This window comes from Quercus robur, chromosome 8, assembly GCF_932294415.1.
Source record: "Quercus robur chromosome 8, dhQueRobu3.1, whole genome shotgun sequence".
Classification (NCBI taxonomy): Eukaryota; Viridiplantae; Streptophyta; class Magnoliopsida; order Fagales; family Fagaceae; genus Quercus; species Quercus robur.
Genome location: NC_065541.1, coordinates 41351472 through 41375513, shown reverse-complemented (window position 1 = coordinate 41375513; position 24042 = coordinate 41351472). Strand labels below are relative to the sequence as shown.

Below are 24042 nucleotides of genomic sequence, written 5' to 3'. Positions count from 1 at the left end.
GGAAACTTAGGCGTGGTTGCTTAGACCTTGGGTGTGTTTGGATAGAACTTATTTTGCTGAAACTGAAAACTGAAAACTGAAAACACTATAACAAAATAATTTTTAAATGTGTGAATAGTGCTGTGGGACCCAATTTTAATGAAAAAATTGATAAAAAATGAGATTTGTGGGTCCCGTACACTGTTCATGGGACCCACAGAACTAATAAAAAAACTGAAAAGTCAACAATTACCGGCTACTGTTTACATGAACAGTAGCCGTTGTTCCCTAAATGAGTGCGCAGCAGCAGAGGAAAAAAAAAAAAAAAAAAAAAAATTGAAGAAACGTAAACGCAAATGCAAAAAGCTGGATCCAAACCCAGCCCTTATCTATTTTTGTTTCATGTTCCATTCACCATTTTAACACCAAAAAGCCTTCAAATTCATTCAAGATCCAATATTTTTATTACTTAACCTTACCTACACCTTTAAACATCAAACCCTATTCAAGAACCCTTCAAAATATCATTAATAATCCTAATTTGGTGCAAAAATTTTAAAGATCGTACATCAACAAGAAACTCCAATCATTTCAAATATATAAGGTAACCACTTGGCACAAAGATAGCAAACAGATGCTAAACAGAAGTGGCTTTGTCCTATAAACTAGATTCCTAAATAGTTTTCAAACATTTCCAATTTAAATAATTATTATTAAAATTAGAGGTCAAATACAATTCTTCTAAATATCTAATCTTACCTCATAAATAAGAGACTCCCCACCAGTTAAGTAGGGCAACTGCCCAAGAAAGTAGTAATCCCTATCATTGCAAGAATCTGTAGAATAGTTGGTACACCACAAAGGTTTCTGCACAGAGTTTAGAAAGTTCAGAATAAATAAATACCATGGTTTACCAAAATTAAAGGAAAAAAAAAAAAAAACCAACCTCTAAGAAATTTAGGATTATCATTGCAAAATAATTGAGGGACCAAAAGAAATCAAATTGAGTAAAAACTAAGTAGGATTTTGCAGCACTCTGGAAGTTTGATTGATCAAGAACTTGCTCGGGTAAACCAATACCATCTACAGCCTGCAGAAAGCATTTTCAGCCAATAACCAATAAAAAGTAATCATTTGTTAGAAAATTTTGAGAATAAGAATATTAAAGAAGTAATGACTGAAAATCTCAAATAATGTTATATAGTTGTTCAGAGAGAGAAATGGTAGACAAGGCTAAAAATTTCTATTTGTTTCTTTCTTGGTTACACAATTTGTAAGTCTTCCAAATATCACAAAATCCAATGTAAAACAAAGGACACCTTATGAGGATAAAAAAATTAAAAAATTAAAATTAAAAAAGAGATGCACATCAATGAACTTCTTCTTTGGTTAGGTACACACGTTAAAAGAATTATTAAAAAGAAACTTCAGAAATATATCCCTGATTTCATCATGTACTTTAAAGGCTTTCAACAAAATCACGAAAGATTGCAATCATAAAATGGAAGGACAATATTCGAAAAAAAAAAAAAAAAAAACAACAACAACAACATATATTACCAATGTATAGTAAATGTCAAACGGATTAATGTGCCACCCCTTCTATGATTCTATCACCGCACATTACAAGATATTAATTTTTTTCAAAATCAATTTGAATTCTTATATGACTCTTCTTTTTCATTTTCTTTTATGGTAAAAGCTCAATTTAACTTGTATTCATGGAAACCTACTTTGAAATTCTAAAAACAAGCCCATTATGTAATAGACTTCAAAAATCAGTATTAACAAGAAGCATAATGCTATTTATGTCTTATTGGCAAATGCAACCAAGTGCTTGAATGCAATTGAGAACCTAATGTACAGCACCTAAGTGTACAGCACCTAAGGTATTATATCTAATTTTTATCCCACTACATATATTATCAAACACAAACCCATTTGAAAATTCACTTCAACATCACCAAATCACAAATAAAATAAGCCTAAACAACTATAACTACAACCATTCATTACATAGTTACATAATTACCAAACACAAAACTCATTATCAAATTCACCATTAAAACACAACTACATTCACCAAAACTCTAATCTTAACACACCCCAAAAAATAAACACTTTCTTAAAAGGGAAAGAAGATGAATTATTGGATACATTAAAAAAGTGAAACAAAGAATGAAACGAACCAGATCAACGAGAGCAGCAGCCTTTTCAAAATTCGAGCCGTAAGCAATGGCCTCAGAACGATTATGGTGCTCTCTCTTGCGACCAGCCGCAGTAGCTCTACTGCCTTCTCCGCTTAGCAGAGGCTTCTCCATCTATAAGAGACAAATGAAAACTGAAACCAAAATGACAATTGGTTTCAATTCAAAACAACAAAAGCAGAGAAACCGAGACACAGAGAGAGAGAGAGGTGGTGAAGATAATAAAGACTTTGATCGGAGACGTAGTAGTGAGACAGTTATGAAATGAATCTTCGTTACTATTAATAAAATATCTCAAATGTGTAGACTTTCAACTTTGGCTTCAGTGTCGGGTTACGATGAGTCATGTTCCCATGAGGTACCCCTCATGCCTCCTTCCATGCACTCTTTCTTGCTCTCTTTGAATAGCAATGTTTATGGAGCTCAAATTGTGATATGAAGCCACGGTTTTACTCCAAAGTGTGTGTACAGTTGTGTGTAACAACCAAATATGCACTAATATTTAGCCTCTCTTGAATTACATATTTTTATCGTCAGAAAGAAATGAAATTAATTAAAAAAGTTTTTTGTGGATGATATCTGTTTAGTATCGCTTAATTTTCAGTGGCTTATTTGTTAAAAGTGAAGCAAAAATTTAAGTTAACCTATTTTTTTAAAAGTTAGTTTTGTTGCTTTTTTAGAAGAAATGTGAGATAAAAAGCAAAACTTTGGGAGGTAGAAACGAATTTAGGTATCTTTTTAACAAATTCATCATTAGATTACATTATTTTTATTTTTGTTGCCTTACACTAAATTTATTTAACATAAAATCCTAAATATAATTTGACAAACTATTTATTTTTAATCATGTGCCATGAATGACTATCTTTTTTATACAAGATAGAAATTTTATTTTGGTCTAATATAAGTTTATATGCGTGTGAAACTTTTTCTTGAAAACTTGAACCTCAATCATTGCCCCTACACCCTACAAGAATTTTGTATTTGTGGAATGAACATCACACACGTGGTGTTCATGAATGGTCATTTGACCACCAAAGAAATTTCTCCAAGCATACTTATGTAACACTACTATGTTAAAATAATAATAATAATAATAATAATCAATGATGCAAGCATTCAAGAATTGAATGCTATGATTAGTTTACTATCAATGAAAGCAATTAAGTAATTAACCATTTGGCGAAAAAAGAAAGTGAAATAAAAGAAAAGCAATAATTAACCCAATGAGTTCCTAACATTAAAGCGATCTTATTGGAGCTATCATAAAATTGACCTCATACTATCTTCTCTTAATATACAAGTGTGTAGCTTTTTGCTTTTTAGGAAGGCATATGGAAGAAGATTCTGGATGTAGATAGGATAGCTCTGTTGAGTGATAAACTTGGATCAATCGACACGGAGTTGTCCTAGCCGACCTGAAAATTGGAATGTAAGTCGGCCGAAAGGAAAGGATTGGGACTGTGCGCCCTCACCTGCTTTTCATGACCTCCCCCTTTCTTTTTATATATTATCAGTTTTGATTGATTCTTGGAGGATTCTGGCCTTTTGCCCCTTCTGGAAAAATATTTGGTATTATGCTCCTGTTTCGAAACTATATAGGGGCGTGCCCCTATTTAGATACTCGATTACCGTATAATCGAGTTACTTAAATAACTCGACTATTAGGAAGCCGAGTTGTGGGCAGATTCCTGCCACCCTGGCTTTTGGGCAATAAAAAATTTCCGCGTTATTGTTTGTAACTCGACAACGAAGAAAACGAGTACTTGGAACTCGATTAATTGATAATCGAGTTATTAATTTTACTCGGCTCTGTTATAATCGAGTTTTCTGTTATTCTGACGCCATTTCACATCAGTTGTTTGCACGTGAAGCTGAACCCGATTAAGTGGAAATTGAGTTATTAATCGTTCTCGGCTCTTTAATAATCGAGTTCTTCTGCTATATCTACTTCTCAAGCAATTCTCCTCATCATTTTCAGATATTCTCCTCATTTTAAGAATTTTCTGTCAGAAGTTGGTGTTATCTCTCCATCATCTCAGGCAAGAAACTCATTCTCTTCTTTGAAATACATAGAGAATTTTATTGTGTTGGTAAACGTAGTTGTAGATATTATAAAAAGTTTATCAATCATAATGTATTTTTTTGTTAGAGTATAATTTTCATTTAATAAGTTGTATTACTTGTGCTTTGGTATTTTCTTGAATGAGTGTTATGCGTATTTTCTTGAATGGTATTTTAAGGTTATATTAGTTGTTTGGTGTTGTTTGGTGTTACAAGAAATGTACAATAAGCTATAGAAACGATGATAAATGTTATGTGTGTACATTGGGTTATATTGCGTGTTATGTGTCTAATGGTTATGGTCAAATTTGAGTGTTAGTATTTCATTTTTAGCATGTAATAGTACACAAATTTATAAATGTCTTTGTCATGTACTAGAGGCGGAGCCAAGGGGGGAGGGGGGGGGGGGCGAGAGGGGGCAAGTGCCCCCCCTGACTCCTCCAAAAATATTCCATATGTACTACTATTAGGAAATATTTAAAATGCTTTACCCTCCTTGATGCAGAAAATAAACACAAATCAGGAAAAAAGCTTCTTGGCCCTGCTGAAATAGAGGGAAAATGACAAGCTTACCTAAGTCAATGACACCATGTAAGGAAAAGAAATAGGAAACAAGGAAAAAGTTTCGTGACACAAGCAAAAATAATTGGAAGAATTTCCATTAGGCACAATAACACACACCAAGAGCTTTGACTTGTTAGCTGTTAGCTTTTAATTATCATGCACTTAAGCTTAGCATAATAATAATGCATTTTAGTGTCTTTCTTATGACATTTCAATTGATAGTCCTATATTTTACAGATTTTTTTTTTTTTTTGGTCCTCAATTTCTTAACCTTTCAGTTTTAAATTGTGGGTTTATGCTATGAACTAAAATTTTAATTATTTTGAAAAATAAATAGAAAGTCGAACTTTTCCTATAGTTTCAAAAACAATCAAGAAAAGATAGTGAGATGTGTATACAACTTTGCAAGTAAATTGCTATATTTTAAATATTTTTCAAATTAATTTATTTCCACAATTTATTTTATAGTATTAACTTAAATGTCTAACTATAGTTTACGTATAATTAGTTTTTGTATGACACTTATAGTTGTTTTTATAATTTTTTTTAATATAGTTTTTTTTTTTAATATTGACTTCTAAGCTTGCCCCCTCTGAATTGAAATCCTAGCTCCGCCACTGTCATGTACCATCTTATGCAGCATTACATTATTTACCAACAGTTAATACACACTGTTAACTTGATCATTTGATGTTATTGTATTCAGTGTCAATGTTTGATTCTGGTAACCCACAACTCTATAGGCCTCACGATGTGTTCACTGCTATGGGTCGTTGCTGGGTATTGGAAGATGAGTTCAGCTATCCAATCAATCCGAATCTGCGAAATAGTGCTTACGTTCACAATACCATGAGACAGGAGTGGGATTGGTTATTTCGTGAACAGCAAATGTTTTATGATGAGTTGGTTGGTTTTAAGTTGTCAGTGCCTCGGCGACTCGCATCGCAGATGCCTAGAGACATGATCGACGAACTTCGTAAAGCATTGAACCGCATAAGAGAAGAAAATAATCGAATGAAGATACGCCTTAATTGATATCGGACCCAAGTCGAGATTCGAGAGTCATTGGAGGGAGGGTGGTACGAGCACGCACAATTCATGCCATCACTTCTTGCTAATCCCATTTATCAGTCAGACGTGGAGATGTCAGATGAAGAGTAATCGTGTCGTGCAGTAATTAGACTTTGTTGTTTAACTATTTTTGTTAACTATGTTTTAAATGTATGTGTGTCACTATTGTTGTATTTGTACCATGTAAACCTTATTATTGATTGTGAGGACCATGCACATTATTCGTAATCTAGTTTATTCCCACAGAACGCATAAAAGTTAAATATTCCCACACATGATATTTTTTAATAAGCACCTAGAACATAATAATAAACACCTACAACATAACACAGAAAACTTAAAATAACTTATACGATGTCACCAATATGCATGCATTGCATATTGAACACTAACGCTACTAACATTATTGACTTAACCCTAGGCATTCACTCTGACAGGTAGTCCTCGTAGTTGAGGACGTTGTTATGTTCCGTCGGAGTGAGTTGCCTATTCGTTGCGGTGGCTAGCTCTTCCGCCAGCTGTAGCATGTGATACCTGGACCTACGGAGTATCATCAGATTATTCTCTTTTTTTATTTTTGTCGCTGCACGCTCATATTGGTGCATGTTTTGTCGTGATAGTGTGAGTGAGACACGATCAACAAGAGGAGCTCTGAGTCGCACGAGATCATCGTACAGAGCATTGGACTCATTCACACGAAAGTCCCACTCCCGCCGCAGTCCGGCATGGTATTCCCTCTCGTCGGAATCTCTCTCCCTCTTATAGTTATCTGGAAAACGAGGTAGCATCCAATTGCGCATTGACATTGGAAAATGTGACTTCTGATCGGTATGTGTAGATGTTTTGCAAGGGTAGATGTAAATGGGACTGGGACTTTATATAGGAGTTTTGCAAGGGTAGATGTAAATGGGACTATGACTTTATATAGGAGTTTTGCAAGGGCAAGTATTCACGTGAATAAAGATGATATGTCTCGACATTGTATTGTTTAGTGAGGTGTTGAGGAGCACAAGCAAAATTGCGAACATGACTTGGCTATACAGTGGCACCTGTTGGTGCACGTGGTTCGCTAAGGCAGCTGTTTGATATGGCTATAGCTTATGCTATAGTAGAAGGCTGGTGATGTGTACTGCAAAGGAGGTTGTGTGTTTATTCACGTGAAGACTATTCAACATTCCTATGCTTCATCTGACATGACTTGACAAGACAGTGCCGAGTTGCATTAAATGTTTCATAAACTTTTCAAGGATGCTTTGCATCCTTGAAAACGGTGCATTGCAAAAGGATGCATATTTGTGTATTGACGTGCGTGTAGGTGATATGACTGGACAGGGTTCACGTGAAGACTATTCAGCATTCCTTTGCCTCATCTGACATGACTTGACGAGACAGTGCCGAGCTGTGTTAAATGTATCATAAACTTTTCAGGAATGCTCTGCATCCTTGAAAACGGTGCATTGCAAAAAGGATGCATATTTGTGTATTGACGTGTGTGTAGGTGATATGACTAGACAGGGTCCACGTGAAGACTATTTAGCATTCATGTGCTTCATTTGACATGACTTGACGAGACAGTGCCGAACTGTGTTAAATGTATCATAAACTTTTCAGGGATGCTCTGCATCCTTGAAAACGGTGCATTGCAAAAGGATGCATATCTGTGTATTGATTTGCGTGTAGGTGATATGACTGGACAAGGTTCAACAGTGTGAAGCACTGTTGAGTAGCACATGCAGCACTGCAAAGTGTATAAGAAGAAATGGTGGACAGCTCACCCCCAAAATTAATGCATAAACTTTGAAGGGATGCTCTGTATTTTCATGTGAGTGTGGATGGGTACTTGTGGTCAGGGTTCAACAGTGCTGAGCTATCCATCATAGCTACACTCACTGCTCCCTATGGTGGTATTTGGCAAGTGGGATTGAAGAAAGTTGATAACAACATTTGGTTTTGTAATGGTTGGCAGGATTTCGTTGAATACCATTCTATCTGTTATGGTTATTTTTTAGTCTTCAGATATGAAGAAAACTCAATCTTCCATGTTCTTATATTTCATAAGACTACCACTGAGATTCAATATCCACCCAACAAGAACCGTAAATTGGAAGATCATTAGATAGAAATAATAGACTTAGATGAAGATGATAGAAACATATCCCTTAGCTTATTTGCCCATAAAACATGAAGTCAGACAAAAGTTTGTTATGAAAAAACTTTCTTGTACATAAAGAGGAAGACAAAATGAGTGGTTGGCCTGGTTTGGATGAGTCTATATGTAATGTATTTATATAAAGTAGTACACTAGCAGAACTAAGATACACGGATACAGGTATATGATATAGCGACTCATGGTGTCATATATATGAATTATTCGTATTATTGAATCATATGTGTGGTTGGTATGTATGGTTTGGATGAGTCTGTATGTATTGAATCTATTAAATTTTCCTACAAGTAATGTGCAATAAATCTAAGTTGGGTGATGAGTGTTATGTGGGTAACATTTCAATTTACACAAAGAGAATATTGGAAACATCAACATATCTAAGCAGAGGACATTGTCCAACCAAAGCACAAGAATCATATGTAGCAACAAAGAACAACAAGGAAAGAATGAGCAAGTGATTTCATATACACTTAGCCAATCCATTGAAAACATTACAACATACTGACATAACAATGTAATACATTACCAGTTTCATGTCACGCATGTTGGAAGGGAGTATTATCTTGAACAAATGTGTGTGTTTACACCTCGACGGTGATGGTCTTAGTTGGGCCCCACTCTACTCCGGCGAGTCCTTACTTTAGGAACCAAATGGTTTTTCTGTGAAAGAGTGGCTGGTGTGTGTGGTTTGGAAAAGTCTGTATTTTAGAATGTATGAAACTTTCAGTTTAAATTTTCATATGTAGCAACAAAGAACAGCAGGTAAAAAATGAGAAACTGATTTCATTTAAATTTAGCGAAAACTAATGAACAATTACTCTTTAAATTTGCAAAAGTTGAACGTACATAGTCATCATTTGTCAGACATTAAGAAAAACATTTTGTATTGCATAGAATGTGTAGACATTAACAACAACGTCTAATGTTCGTAGGTAGAAATTTCTGGAAGTTATCATTGCTTGAATCTGAGAAGTCTGAAATATCTCTTTCATCATTTAACGCAGTAATTTCATTAATAGACTTCATGGCTCGCTCTTGCGCCTTCCCCTTTAGATGCTTCCTAGCTTTTTGGATTGCGTGAAAACGGTCTAGTCGCCTTTGCATTTGATTTTTCTCTTATTCAAGACGAGCAAGTATGTTGGCAGGTTCATCTCTAGGTAACTCGGCTGAGCGTGCCTTAGGAACTCGTAACCCGTGCCATCGACAATACACCTCCAACTCACACCTCTTCTCATATAGGGTTGACCATGGTGGTTCTGCTACGGTGAACTCTATTGTGGTTGTATCTGTACTTAGTTTTGTGGGTTTGCCAACCATGATGTGTCTGACGCTTCCAAGACTCTCGTATGTGTATATTGGCATATTAACGAAATCTCTCTTCTTTCCGACCCATTTCCCTCTATAGTGGTATGTGTATGTCTGTAGTTGTTGATTTGCTGGAACTTCTAGTGATCCACATGTTGAAGTAGATCCAAACTTATTTCGCATTTTATGATTTGACATTGAGACGTTGCGACTCATAGCTTACTCAATCTACGAATTTAGTGGGGGTAGAAAGAAGGTCATTATTGTGGTGCATTTATAACCTCATTTCATGGTTCAAGCATTACAATCAAAAGTTATTAGGGCTTGTCATGTCAATACAGGCTAGAAAAACACTATATGAAGAGGGTCATAACTGTTACCAATGTCATGTGTCTAGATTCATGTGGGGATGACACCAATTTAAATATGAAATTGGTGTCTAATTTTCCTCCATCTGTCTAAATTTAACTGGGATCAGTTGTAATTACGCTCACTTTCATATAGAAGTTAGGTGAAAGTTAGCTGTGCTCCTTTTTTATTTATTTTTTTCCCCCACACCCGCGTATTTTCAGGTTCACCTCTCTTTCTACAATAATCAAAACCCAAGATTGTTCCTCTCCTACTCAACTAACGGTGCATGGTCCCAGTTACCACACCGATTCAGCCACCTTAACATACAACTCCCCTCTTTTTCAATGAATGCTATTTATGTATCTTATATAGGAAGAGGTTCTCCATCTATTCCGATTTTACTTTTCTTTACAAGTTTAATGGTCCTGGTTTATGCTCTGCAAAACGAATTCCAACCATTCCTAAGGTTTGATTACTCCTTTCTTTAATTTGCCTAAACTTTTGTTCCTTTTTGTCAAAAAATTTTGTTGTCTAATTATATAATTTGATTGTTTTTCTATGATTGATGTTGCATGTTTATTTTCCGTTTCATAACAAGTTGCAAGGAAACTGACAATTTTAATGCTCCTGGTTTATGCTTCCTAAGGTTTGATTACTTCTTCCTTTCATCTGCCTATACTTTTGTTCGTTGTTGTGAAAAAATTATATTGTTTATGATGAAGCGTGAATTCGTCAGTCGAGATGGGCAAATGGAACCTCCTGTCAACGCGAATGTATCCTTTAAGATGGTCACCGGTGTAGTGCCTGCCACAACGCCTCTGATGCCAAAGTTAGAACAGAAAAGCACTTTGTGAAATGAAATGGATGAGCAAGACAATAATAGGTGTTTTTTTTTAGAATGTGTATATATACATTCTGTTGACAATGTAAAGGCTTTATATATGTGGTTTTGGTTGCTAGCCGTTGTGATGTTAATGCCTTTCTTAGTAACGCCTCCCGCCCAATAATGGGCTTTTAATAGGCTCCCAACGGTCTGCTTGGCTGGTTTCGTAACTGCCCAAGTCACTGGCTGGCTATATTGAATGATTTTCCTGTCCTCGTCAGTGATGACTAGTTTCTTTGTCATTCAAGATGACCTCGTCATGAGTGTTGACTTCATCTAGGGGACGTAATCTCGTCACTCCCATCAGTTGCCCCCCAGGTTCTGTGGTCGTCTGTGACGTGTCATGAGGACCACAGAAGATGAAAAGTTTTCCTGAGCTGTCTGTGACTCTTGGGGTTCTACTCCAAATTTAATGCGTAGTGGCGGCGCAACACACAATGTGGCCACGTGGCGCGTGCTGATCGAGGGCGTTAATGGCATGACCCTTGGGTTTCCCGCTATTTTTCAGTTTCCTTGGGTCTTGGTTTCAAAACTTTCTTTTCCTTCACTTTAATCATTGGCTCTGAGTTTTAGTTTTCCCGTTTATTCCTGCGACCATTCTGACCCTGCTCCGGCGACATTTTTCTGGCTTCAATAGTTTATTCTTCAAGGTACGCTTCTCTTTTCTTCCTCTTCTGTTCCCCTTTCCTTCATAATCTTTTTATGAGTTCCTGATTTTTCCTTTGCCCTTTGCTTTTGTTGTTGTTGTGTTTGATTTTCGGGTTTTTAGGATTTTATTCCCCTTTTCATGGTCATTCCTTCTGAGGTTAGGGTAGCTTGCCCCTCGGTCTCTTTCTTTTTTGCTCACTTAGGGGCGGCTTTAGGCGTTTCCGGTGACTTTCTCCCTTTGGTTGGGGACTTTACTTTTGAAGGTTGTGGGTTGAGTGTAGTTTTAGGGGAGCTATCTCCAATATTAGGCCAGTCACTTGCTTGGTTTGAGGGTGAAATGAAGAGGATGTCAAAGGTGAGATCTAGCAAACTTGAAACTGGGTTGTCGTCCAGCGAAGGCCCAGTGAAGGGTGATACGGCCATCTCCGCCCCTCGTCCAGTTAGGGCTTTTTACGCCCTTGGGGAGGCGTGTGGGCTGGACGCTGATACTGTGTCTAGGTTCAAGGATAGATTTCAGTTTCTTGAGCGGGTTCGTGTTCGTCGGCCCCGGTAGTGAGGATCAGGCCTGCCACTTCTTCCCTGGTGAGGTATGCTTCTACGAGGCTGCTTTCACTTGTGGGCTTAGGCTACCCGTCCATCCGTTGGTGATGGAGCTTTTAGGTTACTTTGGTATTGCTCCCGAGCAACTTATGCCCAATTCATGGAAGATAGTGATCAACTGTTTGGAGATATGGTTGGCCGCTAATGAGGATATGATCAAGGTGAGTGAGCTCGTCTACCTTTACCATCTAAAAGAGTCAAAAGAGTATGGATATTATGAGTTAGTCCCTTGGGCGAGGAGGACTAGGATCATCAAGGGTTTAGCCTCGTCATTCAGGTATTGGAAGTCCTGTTTCTTTTTCATGTCCGGGGACGATTTTGAGACCCCTTCTAGCAAGGCTTGGGGTGATATCCCAAGGTTGCTCCGTCGGTGGGGAACCCCAAACTTAGGTGCGTCAATGTTTCTCCTCGTCTGTTAATCTTCATTTTGCTTATGTGGTCGTCTCTAACCCCTTTGGTCGTTTCTTTGGCAGTTAAAAGACGTCCCAAGTTAAAAAGCAAATACCAGGGTCGTGTTGAAAAGGCGATAGAATACGCCAATTTAATTGAAAGTTGGGAGGACCTTGTAGACCCACGGACGCTTGCATTCTATTGCTTAGGCCCGGACCCATCTCCGTACGTCTTGCGCAACATCGATATTGAGGAAAAAAAAAGTAAGTATTGACTTCGTCAGTATTGATTTTCTCGTGTGTACTTGGATCTCTAAGTTTTTTTTTTTTTTTTGGTAGAGATTACAACCAGGTTTAATAAGGACATGTACGCCAAGATGAGGTCCAAGAAGGACGAGCCTTTGGTGAATATTAGGAAGACGGTGGTCCGCGTCACGGGGAAGGGTCCGTCCGTTCTACCAGCTACAGACGCCACTCCCATCGTCTCCGGAGTTGAGAATGTAAGGACGGCTTCTCCGGCTACCTCAGTTGAGGAGATCCCTACCCCTTCCTCCAAAAGGCAACGAGTGTCGGGTAAGGAGAGGGAAAAGGAGAGAGTTGGTTCATCCGTCTGGGATGACGAGGGTATGGCCATGGAGCAGGCACATGGTGTTGTGAATGCTGAGGACCTCAAGGTCTTTTCCGGGGTGCCACTCAACGCAGTTGCGAGTCAGCACGTGCACAGGATCGTCCAGGTAAAATATTTCTGCATTTTCTTTGTTCCCCTTCTTTTTTTTTTTTTTTTTTTTTTTTTACTGACTGACTTAGTTTCCTTCATCAGGTGTCGGGGGAGAGCCTTCACCTTGCTTCAGAGTGTCTTACTCAAGAGGCTAAGGTGGCGTTTCTGGCATCCAAGATGGAGGTTTTGGAGAAGGAGAACTCCACGTTGAAGAAGAAGCTTATCAATTCAATGGACGAAGCTTCCACTTTGAAGGAAAACGTCAAGGCCTTGAATGCCGATCTTAGGGTTGAGCGTCAACTAAACTTGGAGAAGGACGACCAGCTTCAGGCGGCCAAAGAAAAGCTCAAAACCATTGCTGCTAGTCCGTCGAAGCCTTCCAGCAAACTGAGGAGTACGCCACAGTGCTCTTCAGTTGGTATTTGAAGGGCTTCGAGCTTCTACGGAGGTACCTCGTCAAGCATCCTATTGGAGTTAACCTGCCGAACCTAGACATTGAAGTGGTGGATCAAGAGATGGCGATGGACGAGGCTGCCCAGTCTTCGGCCCCTGAAGGTGATGCCCCTGAGAAGACTTCTGGTGATACCGCCCCATCTAGTGACGCTCCTGCCAGTGACGATCCTTCTGGTGACGCTCCCACTGACGCCCGGACCTGACACTTGTGAAAAATTTTATCTGTTGTGTGTGCCCGTTATGTTTTGGGCTTTTTGATAGCAGTTTTCTTTTTTCCATCTATTTTGGGAACAATGTTTCTTGGCCCAATGTTTATGGGTCTTTAGAAAGAACAAGGATAATTGCCCGCTGTTTTTGGGTTTTAATTGACTTTATGATTTCGCACTTACCTGCTTATATGATTGTACTTTGTTGGCACCTGACATGTTTATGGTGTTTTGAGTTCGTCCGTATCTCGCCTTTAGCAAAACTTTTAACTGTGACCCTTTCCCTCCTTTCGTCACTGATTTGATACTTAGTCTGCAACTCACCATCCTATAGAGAGGTTTCAACACAGCCTGAGTTTTATTTTGATTTGTTGCAAGGTTCTTATCCCTTTTTCTTTTTTTTTTTTTTTTTTTTACTTGGATTCGTCGGTACTTGTGCCCGCCAAAAGATTCTGCCTGCGTCAGTAACTTACGTCCGTCAAGGCGGAATCTTGTTACTTAGCCCTTTCAAGGGATTTTGTCATGCCTGTGGCTTCTCTAGTAACTTACATCCGTCAAGGCGGAATCTTATTACTTGGCCTATACCCATTTAAGGGGTTTTGTTAGGTTTATGGATTCGTCAGTAACTTACATCCGTCAAAGCGGAATCTTGTTACTTGGCCTATATCCATTTAAGGGGTTTTGTTATGCCTATGGCTTCGCTAGTAACTTAGCCATTCTGTGGCCTTCACCCGTTATAGGTATCATCAGTAACTTACATCCGTCAATGCGAAATCTTGTTACTTAGTCATTGCATGCCGTACGATTGACTAGACCTGCTTACACAAAGACATTAGATGAATAACTCTTTTATTAATTTCAAGAATGAGTATATTTGTTTGTTACATCTATTGGTGGTACTTCTTTAAATGCTCAATGTTCCATGGTCGAGGGAGTCTTTGTTCGTCCATGGTTTCCAGGTGGTAACTACCTTATCTTGAGTAGTGAATGACTCGGTAAGATCCTTCCTATGTGGGACCCAGCTTTCCTTGGGTAGGGTCTTTAGTTGCTGTGGTGGTCTTGCGCAGGACGAGGTCTCCTATATCCAGTCATCTGAGTTTAACCCTCTTATTGTAGTATTCGGCCATCTTCAGCTGGTACTTCGTCATCTTGTTGGAGGCTTTATCTCTTACTTCGTCCAGACAGTCCAGGTTGAGTCGCAGTTCATCGTCATTACACTCTTCGTTGAACGTCCCTCGTCTGACGCTTGTAACTCCTACTTTGACCGGGATTACTACTTCAGTGCCATAGGTAAGCCTGAAGGGGGTCTCTCCTGTTGGGGTTCTTGCCGTGGTTCTGTAAGCCCACAGGATATTAGGTAATTCTTCTGGCCAGGCACCCTTTACATTGTCCAACTTGGTTTTGATAATCTTGAGCAGCGTCCGATTCATTACTTCCGTCTGTCCGTTTGCCTGGGGATGCCCCGGGGATGAGAACTGATTCTTGATTCCAAGGTTTGAACAGAAGTCTCTGAAGCCTTGGCTGTCAAACTGCCTCCCATTATCTGATATAATCATCAAGGGAATCCCGAACCTGCAGATTATATTCTTCCACACAAAGCTCCGAATTCTTGCCTCGGTGATTGTTGTTAGAGCCTCTGCTTCAACCCATTTTGTGAAGTAATCAATAGCAACTAGTAGGAATTTTACCTGACCTTTACCTTAGGGTAGTGGGCCGACGATGTCGATCCCCCATTATGCAAATGGCCACGGGGAGGCTATCATCGTCAGTCTCTCCGCTGGAAGCCGTTGTACATTCTTGTATCGCTGGCACTTGTCGCACCTCTTGACGATTTCAACAGCGTCCACCTGCATAGTCAGCTAGAAATAACATGTTCGTACTACCTTGTTTACCAGGGATCTGTGGCCGACGTGGTTGCCGCAAACTCCTCCATGGATTTCTTCCAATATGTATCTAGCTTCTTCTTCGTCGACACACTTCAAGTAAGGCATGGAGAAGCCTCTCTTGTATAAGGCGTCATTAAGGATCGTGAACCTGGCCGCCCTCTTCTTGATCCTTTTAGCTTCTTCTGTATTCTGATGGAGGTGCCCGTCCTAGAGGAAAGACATTATGGGTGTCATCCAGCTGTTTGCGCTCTAGATGGTAAATGTTGGGACCTCTTCAATGCTGGGGTGTTTCTGGACTTCCATCACCAAATCCATGCTAATCTCCCATTTTTCTGACAACGCTAGCTTCGAGACTTCGTCTGCCCCCATATTCTGGCTTCTTGGGATCTGCACGAACTCCACTGTATCGAACTCCTGAGTCAGATGTTTCGTCAACCTGAGGTATTTCTGCATCCTCTCTTCCTTCGCTTCGTACTCCCCTCTGATCTGCCCGATCACTAGCTATGAATCATTTTGGATTAACAGGTTCTTAGCTCCAAGTACCTTTCCAAGCCTCAATCCCGTCAGTATCCCCTCATATTCAGCTTCGTTGTTGGTAGCCGAAAATTTCAGTTGAACCCCATACTTGAGCATCTCACCATCGGGGGTGGTTATGATGACCCCTACTCCCCCCCTCATTTGGGCTGACGAACCATCAGTTTGTATCGTCCATCTCTCAACTCCATCAGTAAGGCTGTCTTTGTCCGGAAGGGTGAACTCTACGATGAAGTCCGCCAGAGCTTGCGTCTTGATTGCTATTCTGGGATGGTACTCGATGTCAAATTGACTAAGTTCAATCGCCCACTGGACCATTCTTCCGGCTGCCTCAGGTTTGTTCATTGATTTCTTGATCGGTTGGTCTGTCATTACGAGGATGGGGTTTGCCTGAAAGTATTGCCTTAGCTTGCGCAAGGCTACTATTAACGCAAATGCGATCTTTTCAATCCGTGGATACCTGGACTCAGCCCCTTGGAAGGCTTGGCTGACATAGTAAACTGGGAGCTGCTTTGTGCCTTCTTCTCTAATCAAGGCTGCATTTACTGCTGAAGCTGACATTGCCAGGTATAAGTATAGGTCTTCCCCTTCTTTGGACGGGCTTAAAAGGGGTGGACTACTCAGGTAACACTTTAGTTCCTAGAACGTTGCTTCACATTCGTCGGTCCAGGCGAAAGCCTGCTTCAAGGTCTTGAAAAAGGGTAGGCACTTGTCTGTAGCTCTAGAGACGAACCTGTTTAAAGCTGCTATCCTTCCTATGAGTTTCTGAACTTCCTTGACGGTCCTGGGTGACGCCATGTTGATTATGGCTTGCATTTTCTTTGGGTTTGCTTCTATTCCTCTTTGAGACACCATGAATCCCAGGAATTTCCCTGAAACTACCCCAAAAACACACTTACTTGGATTCAACCTCATCTGGTATTTTTTGAGGGTGGCAAATGTCTCCTTCAGGTCGTCCAGATGTGTGAGCTCTTCCTTACTCTTGACGAGCATATCGTCCACGTATACTTCCATGTTCCTTCCGATCTGTTTGCCGAACATTTTGTTCACCAGCCTCTGATATGTAGCTTCGGCATTCTTTAATCCAAAAGGCATTACCTTGTAACAATAGAGTCTTTGAGTCGTGATCAAGGCAGTCTTCTCCTGGTCTTCCTTAGTTATCCTTATCTAGTTATATCCCAAGAAAGTGTCCATGAACGTCAGTAACTTGTGCCTGACTGTAGAGTCCATAAGCTGGTCAATTCTCAGTAGAGGGAAGCTGTCCTTTGGGCACGTCTTGTTCAGGTTTGTGAAGTCTACACACATCCTCCATTTTCCACTTTCTTTCTTCACTAGGACGACGTTTACGAGCCATTCAGGATAGTACACTTCCCGGATGAACCCTGCCGCCAATAGTTTGGTAACTTTATCTGTAACTGCTTGATCTCGTTCTGGGGCGAAGACTTTTCGCCTTTGCTGGATGAGTTTCCACTCCGGATCCACATTCAACTTATGCTGGATGACTTCTGGAGCTATGCTCGGCATGTCCTCGTGGCTCCATGCGAAGAAATCTATATTCTCTTTAAGGAATTGGATAAGTCTTGTTCTCATCTCAGGGCTTAGCGTCGTCCCTATCTTTGTCGTTTTGTTCGCTTCTCTTTCAGCCAGTTCCACTGTTTCCAAGGCTTCCACTTTGTCTTCGTCCTTCTCTTCGATCATCCATGTGTGGTTCTCCTTTGTAGCCAGGATGGCTTGATAACACTCTCTGGCCAGGACTTGATCTCCTTTTACTTCGCCAACACCGTTATTTGTTGGGAATTTCACCTTCAAACAGTAGGTGGACGTGGCCGCTTTCCATTTGTTGAGCATGGGCCTGCTAATGATGACATTGTAGGAGAAGGGGCAGTCCACCACTAGGAAGTCTAACTGACGGGTCAACTGCACCGGGTAGGCCCCCACCGTCATTGTCAATGTCACTATGCCCTTGGGGTATACCCTGTCTCCGCTGAAGCTGACGAGGGAAGAGTCAAATGGGCGCAGACTCCTTGGATCTAGCCTCAGCTGCTGGAAGGCAGGGAGGTAGATGATGTTTGCAGAGCTACCGTTGTCCATGAGGATCCTTTTGGTATTGAATCCCTCTATATTTAGCATTATGACCAAAGGATCATTGTGGGGCTGCTTCACTTCCTTGGCGTCTCCTTCATTGAAGGACATGTCCCGGTTTGTTCGTCGTTGCTTAGACGGAGGTATGGTGTGGACACTATTTACCTGCCTCTGGTATGCTTTCTTGAGGGATTTAAATGATCCTCTTGAGAATGGCCCTCCTGTAATCGTCTTTATCTCCCCGATCACATCCTACGGAGGTTGGAACGAGCGGTCGTCATCCCGGGAAGAGGACCCATGCTGGTTCTTATTACCGTCCCTGAACTTACCATATTCTCCCTTCTTCACATATTTCTGTAATTTCCCTTTCCGTATCAACTCCTCTATCTGCTCATTTAGGTCTCTAAAATCTTCCGTGTTATGGTCGTGATCTTTGTGGAATCGGCAGTACTTGTTCTTGTCACGGACATTAGGGGATGAGGGCAATGGTCTTGGCCATTTGAGATAATGCTCGTCCTTGATCTGCGTTAAAATTTTGTCAACAGGCATAACCAAAGGAGTAAATCTTACCGTCTGAAGACCTTTATCATCTTTCCTTCTATTCCCTTCATTGTTCCAACGATCTGGGTGCTCTCTCTTTTGACCCCTACGGTCGTCTTCTTTCTTTGCCTTGTTTCCTGGCTTCTCTACATCCTTTATGGCTGCTAAAGCATCTTCAGCATTCATGTACTTCTGTGCCTTCAGGAGCATTTCTGCCATCGTCTTTGGTGGATTCTTTGCGAGGGAGGCCACGAGATCTCTGGATCTTAGTCCCGCTTTGAAGGTTGTCAGCTGCACCTTGTCATCAGCTTCGTCCACCTCCAGAGTCTCCCGGGTGAAGTGTTTTACGTACGACCTCAGAGTTTCCTTCTCTCCTTGTCTAATGGTGAGTAAGTGGTCTGCCAGCCTCTTTGGACGTTGCCCCCCTATGAAATGACGCAAGAAGGCATTGCTCAACTACTCGAAGTTGTCTACGGACGAAGTCGGCAACTTTGTGAACCATTCCCTTGCAGCTCCTTTGAGAGTGGTGGGAAAGGAACGACACAGTATCTCATCAGGTGGCTGTTGAAGACCTAGAGTCGTCTTGAAGGTATTAAGGTGATCCTGAGGGTCTTTGAGTCCGTCGAACGGCTTAAGTTGAGGTAAGTGAAACTTCGACGGTACAGGGCATTCAAGTACTGCCGTGGTGAAAGGCGAGTCCGTGGCCCTTACCATTCTGTCTACGCTTCGATCCGTCTTCTCCTTAATGGCGCTCCTCAGTTCGTCCATCTCCTTCCTCATTTCTCGAAGGAAATCTGAATTCTGCTCGTCCGGAATAGTTGGCCTCTGATGGGTATTCCTCCTATAGCTATCCCCTTCTCCCTCTAGGTTATCTTTGGACCGGTTCTCTTCCTGTTGAGCCTGTTGGACTTGCTAGAGTCGTAGCTTCATTTCCTGGTTTTGCTTGGTGAGTTCTTCGATGGTGGCCGCAAGAGCTTGAACTTGCTGGGCCAAAACTGCAGAATCTGGATTGGGTTCCATCTGAATGTAAAGGGTTGATGGAAACTATGTTCTCAAATATGAATTTGAAAATGTCGTTCCCCACAGACGGCGCCAAACTGATGAAGCGTGAATTCGTCAGTCGAGATGGGCAGATGGAACCTCCTGTCAACGCGAATGTATCCTCTAAGATGGTCACCGGTGTGGTGCCTGCCACAACGCCTCCGATGCCAAAGTTAGAATAGAAAAGCACTTTGTGAAATGAAATGGATAAGAAAGACAATAATAGGTGTTTTTTTTAGAGTGTGTATATGTACCTTCTGTTGACAATGTAAGGGCTTTATATATGTGGTTTTGGTTGCTAGCTGTTGTGATGTTAATGCCTTTTTTAGTAACGCCTCCCGCCCAATAATGGGGCTTTTAATAGGCTCCCAATGGTCTGCTTGGCTGGTTTCGTAACTGACCAAGTCACTGGCTGGCTATATTGAATGATTTTCCTGTCCTCATCAGTGATGACTGGTTTCTTCGTCATTCAAGATGACCTCGTCATGAGTGTTGACTTCGTCTAGGGGACGTAATCTCGTCAATCCCATCAGTTTAACTGTATAATTTTTTTGTTTTCCTATCACTGACGTTGCATGTTTATTTTCTGTTTCATAGAAAGTTGCAAGGAAACTTAGAATTTTACTGCTCCTGGTTTATGCTATGCAAAACGAATTCCAACCATTCCTAAGGTTTGATTACTCCTTTCTTTCATCTGCCTATGCTTTCCTTCCTTTTGGTGAAGAATGTTTATTCTTTAATTATATAATTTTTTTTCTTTCCTATGATTTATGTTGCATGTTTATTTTCTGTTTCAGAACAAGTTGCAAGGAAACTAGGGAATTGTTTGAATTGAAATTGAGAGTTCTGATAATACATTAATATTTCCATGATATATTTCAAAAAACTTGTTTATATTGCACACACAGGACTGTCTCCCCATGCTTTAGAAATCGAATTTCAAAACAAATTTGGTTCTACATCTTCTTCTTCCCCTGATTGCGTAATAGTATATTTTGTTTTATGTGTGTACATTTTCGGTAACTTATATGATAAAGGGTCTTTAAACAGCTTATTGTCTTAACAAAGGTTGTCATCAATGTTTTTACAGTTTATGTCCTTATTGGATGTGCTTTTTTCCCCCACAGGAGATTGTCATAAAATTGGAAAACTCTGTTGCCAATGAACTGAGGCTTTTTAACTACTTATTTCCTTACCAAAGGTCAGCTCTTTGTTATTGTTTATGTTGTTATTATTATTGGTGAATTATTCCTATGCCTCATGTGACAAGTAGTTAGCTGTGATTTTCCATAGTACCTGCTTATTTTGTTAACAAAGGTCAATTTTTCCCCCTGTTTATGTTGTGATTGCAGTGTGGTTAGTATTTAACCCTAATAATGTATAAATAATTTCTTATTCTCTTGAAAAAGGTTAGCTACTTTTTTACTGATAGTATTGTTATTATTATTGGTAAATTATATGACTTCTTGTTAATATGATTTTCGTTAGAGCTTTTAACATTTTTGTTTTTTATGGTATTCACAAACTACCAGAACTTTGTATTTTCCCAGTTAATAAATTTTCAAGTAACTAACAAATATGGTGAGTGGTTAGCGGTAATGTTGTCTTACTGGTTCGATAATTATTGAACAAGTATATTATTTGAGCTAGTTATGGACGAAGCACGAGCTAAAAGGTCAAAAAGGCGTTTGATTTTAAATAACAAAAAAAAAAAAGAAAAAACAAAAAGAGGTATCCGAACTCAAGTAGAGATGTGTTGTAGAAGTGAAGTGGACCCTGGCAACCTATTTGATGTTTGTATTTCGTATGGTCCTGGTACCTTTGCCCTTCAATGTAAAACCATTAATGGAAATCTATTTGAGGTACGTAAAGAAGTATGGTTCTAGTATCTATACCTTTGAATGTCATGATAAAAATGGTGCTACTAAGAGATTGAAGTCGGGAAAAAATGTGAGAATTATCAACAAACAATTAGTGAAGGCTCCTATTATTATTTTGGTAATGTGGAAAATACACTGGTGTTGTCTCAATTGAATGATGAAATCCTCCAAAGATGTGACAAAGAAGTTATAGTTGACAGCTTATTAGATGTTCCTGTGGATGTGATGGTAGAAGAGGTGGCAACTTATTTTATTCCAAATAGTGTGAATACTATCTTTGGGAGCACTTCACATGAATCCAATACTATATCAGGTTAGGCTTTTGTTATACTAATAATGTGCAATGGCTATTTGGAATCTATCTTTGCACTACTAATAATAGTAAATTCAGCAAATGATCTTCGCAATGAGCACTTTATCTATTTAATTGTAGAGCTAAACAAGTTGGTTCCAATAGCTACCAATTATACAAAATACATTCTAACTAAAACATGATTTTGTTCTAGATTCTTTACATTTAAATAAAGCCTGCTAAAGAAGTTATTTATGCTCTTTTTCAAAATTACTTCCTCTCATTAGTTGGTAATGTATATATATATATAAAACCGAAGCTTTTGAAGCTTCCACAATTTTCCACGTTAGCACAATTTTTAAATATAATATAAAAACAAATTAAAAAAAATAAAAACTGATGCACAGGAAATTCAGCCACTTAGTAGTAATATATAAATATCTTAAAACCTGAACGTAAGGACTAAACGATTGAGAAACATTGTTAAAATTCACAGTTTTATGCTCCTTCTCTTGCTTTCCTGATGTATTTGGTTTATGGAACATTTGCAAAGCAGGATCCAGGTCACTGAATGCTAACAAAATTGATTGGGGAGAGAAGTTCAAAGGTATATATTTTATGAATTGGTAAGTTAAACAATGTTTCTCAACCACTTAGTCCTTACGTTTGCAAAGCAGGATCCAGGTCACAAAATGCTAACAAAATTGATTGCGAAGAGAAGTTCAAAGGTATATATTTTATGAATTGGTAAGTTAAACAATGTTTCTCAACCATTTAGTCCTTACGTTCAGGTTTAGGTTTAGGTTTTAAGAGATTTATATATTACTACTTAGTGGCTGAATTTCCCGTGCATCAGTTTTTTATTTATTTTTAAATTTTTAATTTTTTTTTTTAAGTCAACAATGATAATCAATGTCTCTTGGATCGCCTTCAATGGCTTCTGTTTTGAATTACAACCTGTCTCTTGGGTGGCTGAATTAAAATCTGTTCTGTATTTTTCAATGACTTCTTTGGATCGACTTTTCAATGGGTCTATTGAGTGGACTCATAATCTCAATGATTTTCCATAGATTATGCTATTTTACCGTATTTTCTTTTCTTTTGTAGCATGTAGCTTATCCAAATTTGGACAGTTCCACCTTTCTTTGGTGTCTATGATAGTCATGGAGGTTAGCATATGGCTTTTATTTATTTTTCCATATTTTTGTCTCATATCATTAAAAGTTTCTTCCAATTAAAATTCCTTTTCGAATTGAAGTTTCTGTCCTTTTTTTTATGGTGTTGGCATCTTTTTGAGAATTAATACATTCTTTTGGGCGATATTTAGATTTGCTTATGAATCTTTAAATTGTTTGGCCTTTCAGAAGTTTAAACTTTTAAATTTTTGGATTATTTTTTGCAATATCTAAAACTATTTGGCAGATTTCAACAACTATAGAGTATAGCCATGTAACTTTCTTTTTAGGGTAGCCCAGCTTTCCTTTATATATTTCTATTGTATGGTTTTATATATTTTTGTTTTGTTTCATTAATTTCTAACTCTGGATCCTCTGTTTGTTTTTTTAATTTTTTAACTCATTGTAACATTGAATAAAGTGAAAATATTTAACATTTGTTAACTATACGGTGCATCGCACGACTTCGGTTTTATATATATATATATATATATATAGATTAGAAATCCATAGAAAATACTTTTGCCCACTTAAGCAATCCAAGTCCTAATTGGATGCTTATCAAAAAAGTCCTACTTGGATTCCATAATTATGCTCCACGGATATATATATATACACACACACATGTTTTGTGCCTCAACATTGGTTTTGTAATGTAATTAAGGTTTCTCCTTGTGGTGAGAGAGCTCTTTAGAGTTTGGGTTTTCTGAGAGTATTTTCATACTTTCTTTGTAATCTACATCTTTTCCTTGAATCATACAAATTTGTGTATTCTTTTATACACAAATACATAAGAGAGAGAGAGAGAGAGAGAGAGAGAGAGAGAGAGAGAGAGAGTCAAACTTAAATTCAAACTCAAAAGTTGATCATTTATTTCCAAATTTGCAAGGTTAAGCATGAACATTATAAAAGCAGTGCAAACCCTAATTTTTTTTTTTTTTTAAAGCCGAGTATACGTATAAGCTCTTTTTCTTTTATTTTCTTCTCTTTTACTTTGTTTAAAAAAA

The 24042-nt window shown here is 39.0% G+C and overlaps 1 protein-coding gene across 8 annotated transcripts in view; it reads right to left on the bottom strand.

Annotated features, from left to right (window-relative positions):
• LOC126695538 (two pore calcium channel protein 1A-like) overlaps positions 1-24042 on the bottom strand; it is a 189160-nt gene that overhangs the window by 95982 nt on the left and 69136 nt on the right. The window contains exons 1-3 of one of the 8 annotated variants that reach the window (XR_007646047.1): positions 2169-2555; positions 926-1069; positions 739-846 (exon numbers count right to left, since the gene is read on the bottom strand). The exons of 4 other annotated variants lie outside the window; for them this stretch is intronic. Coding sequence is in view for 3 of the 4 variants with exons in the window: in XM_050392339.1 (XP_050248296.1) it covers positions 739-846; positions 926-1069; positions 2169-2300 (384 nt within the window). In the remaining variant the exon portion in view is untranslated. Of the gene's footprint in view, positions 1-738; positions 847-925; positions 1070-2168; positions 2556-24042 lie in introns of those variants that run through there. 3 more of the 8 variants (XM_050392339.1, XM_050392338.1, XM_050392335.1) reach the window with 3 other exon arrangements.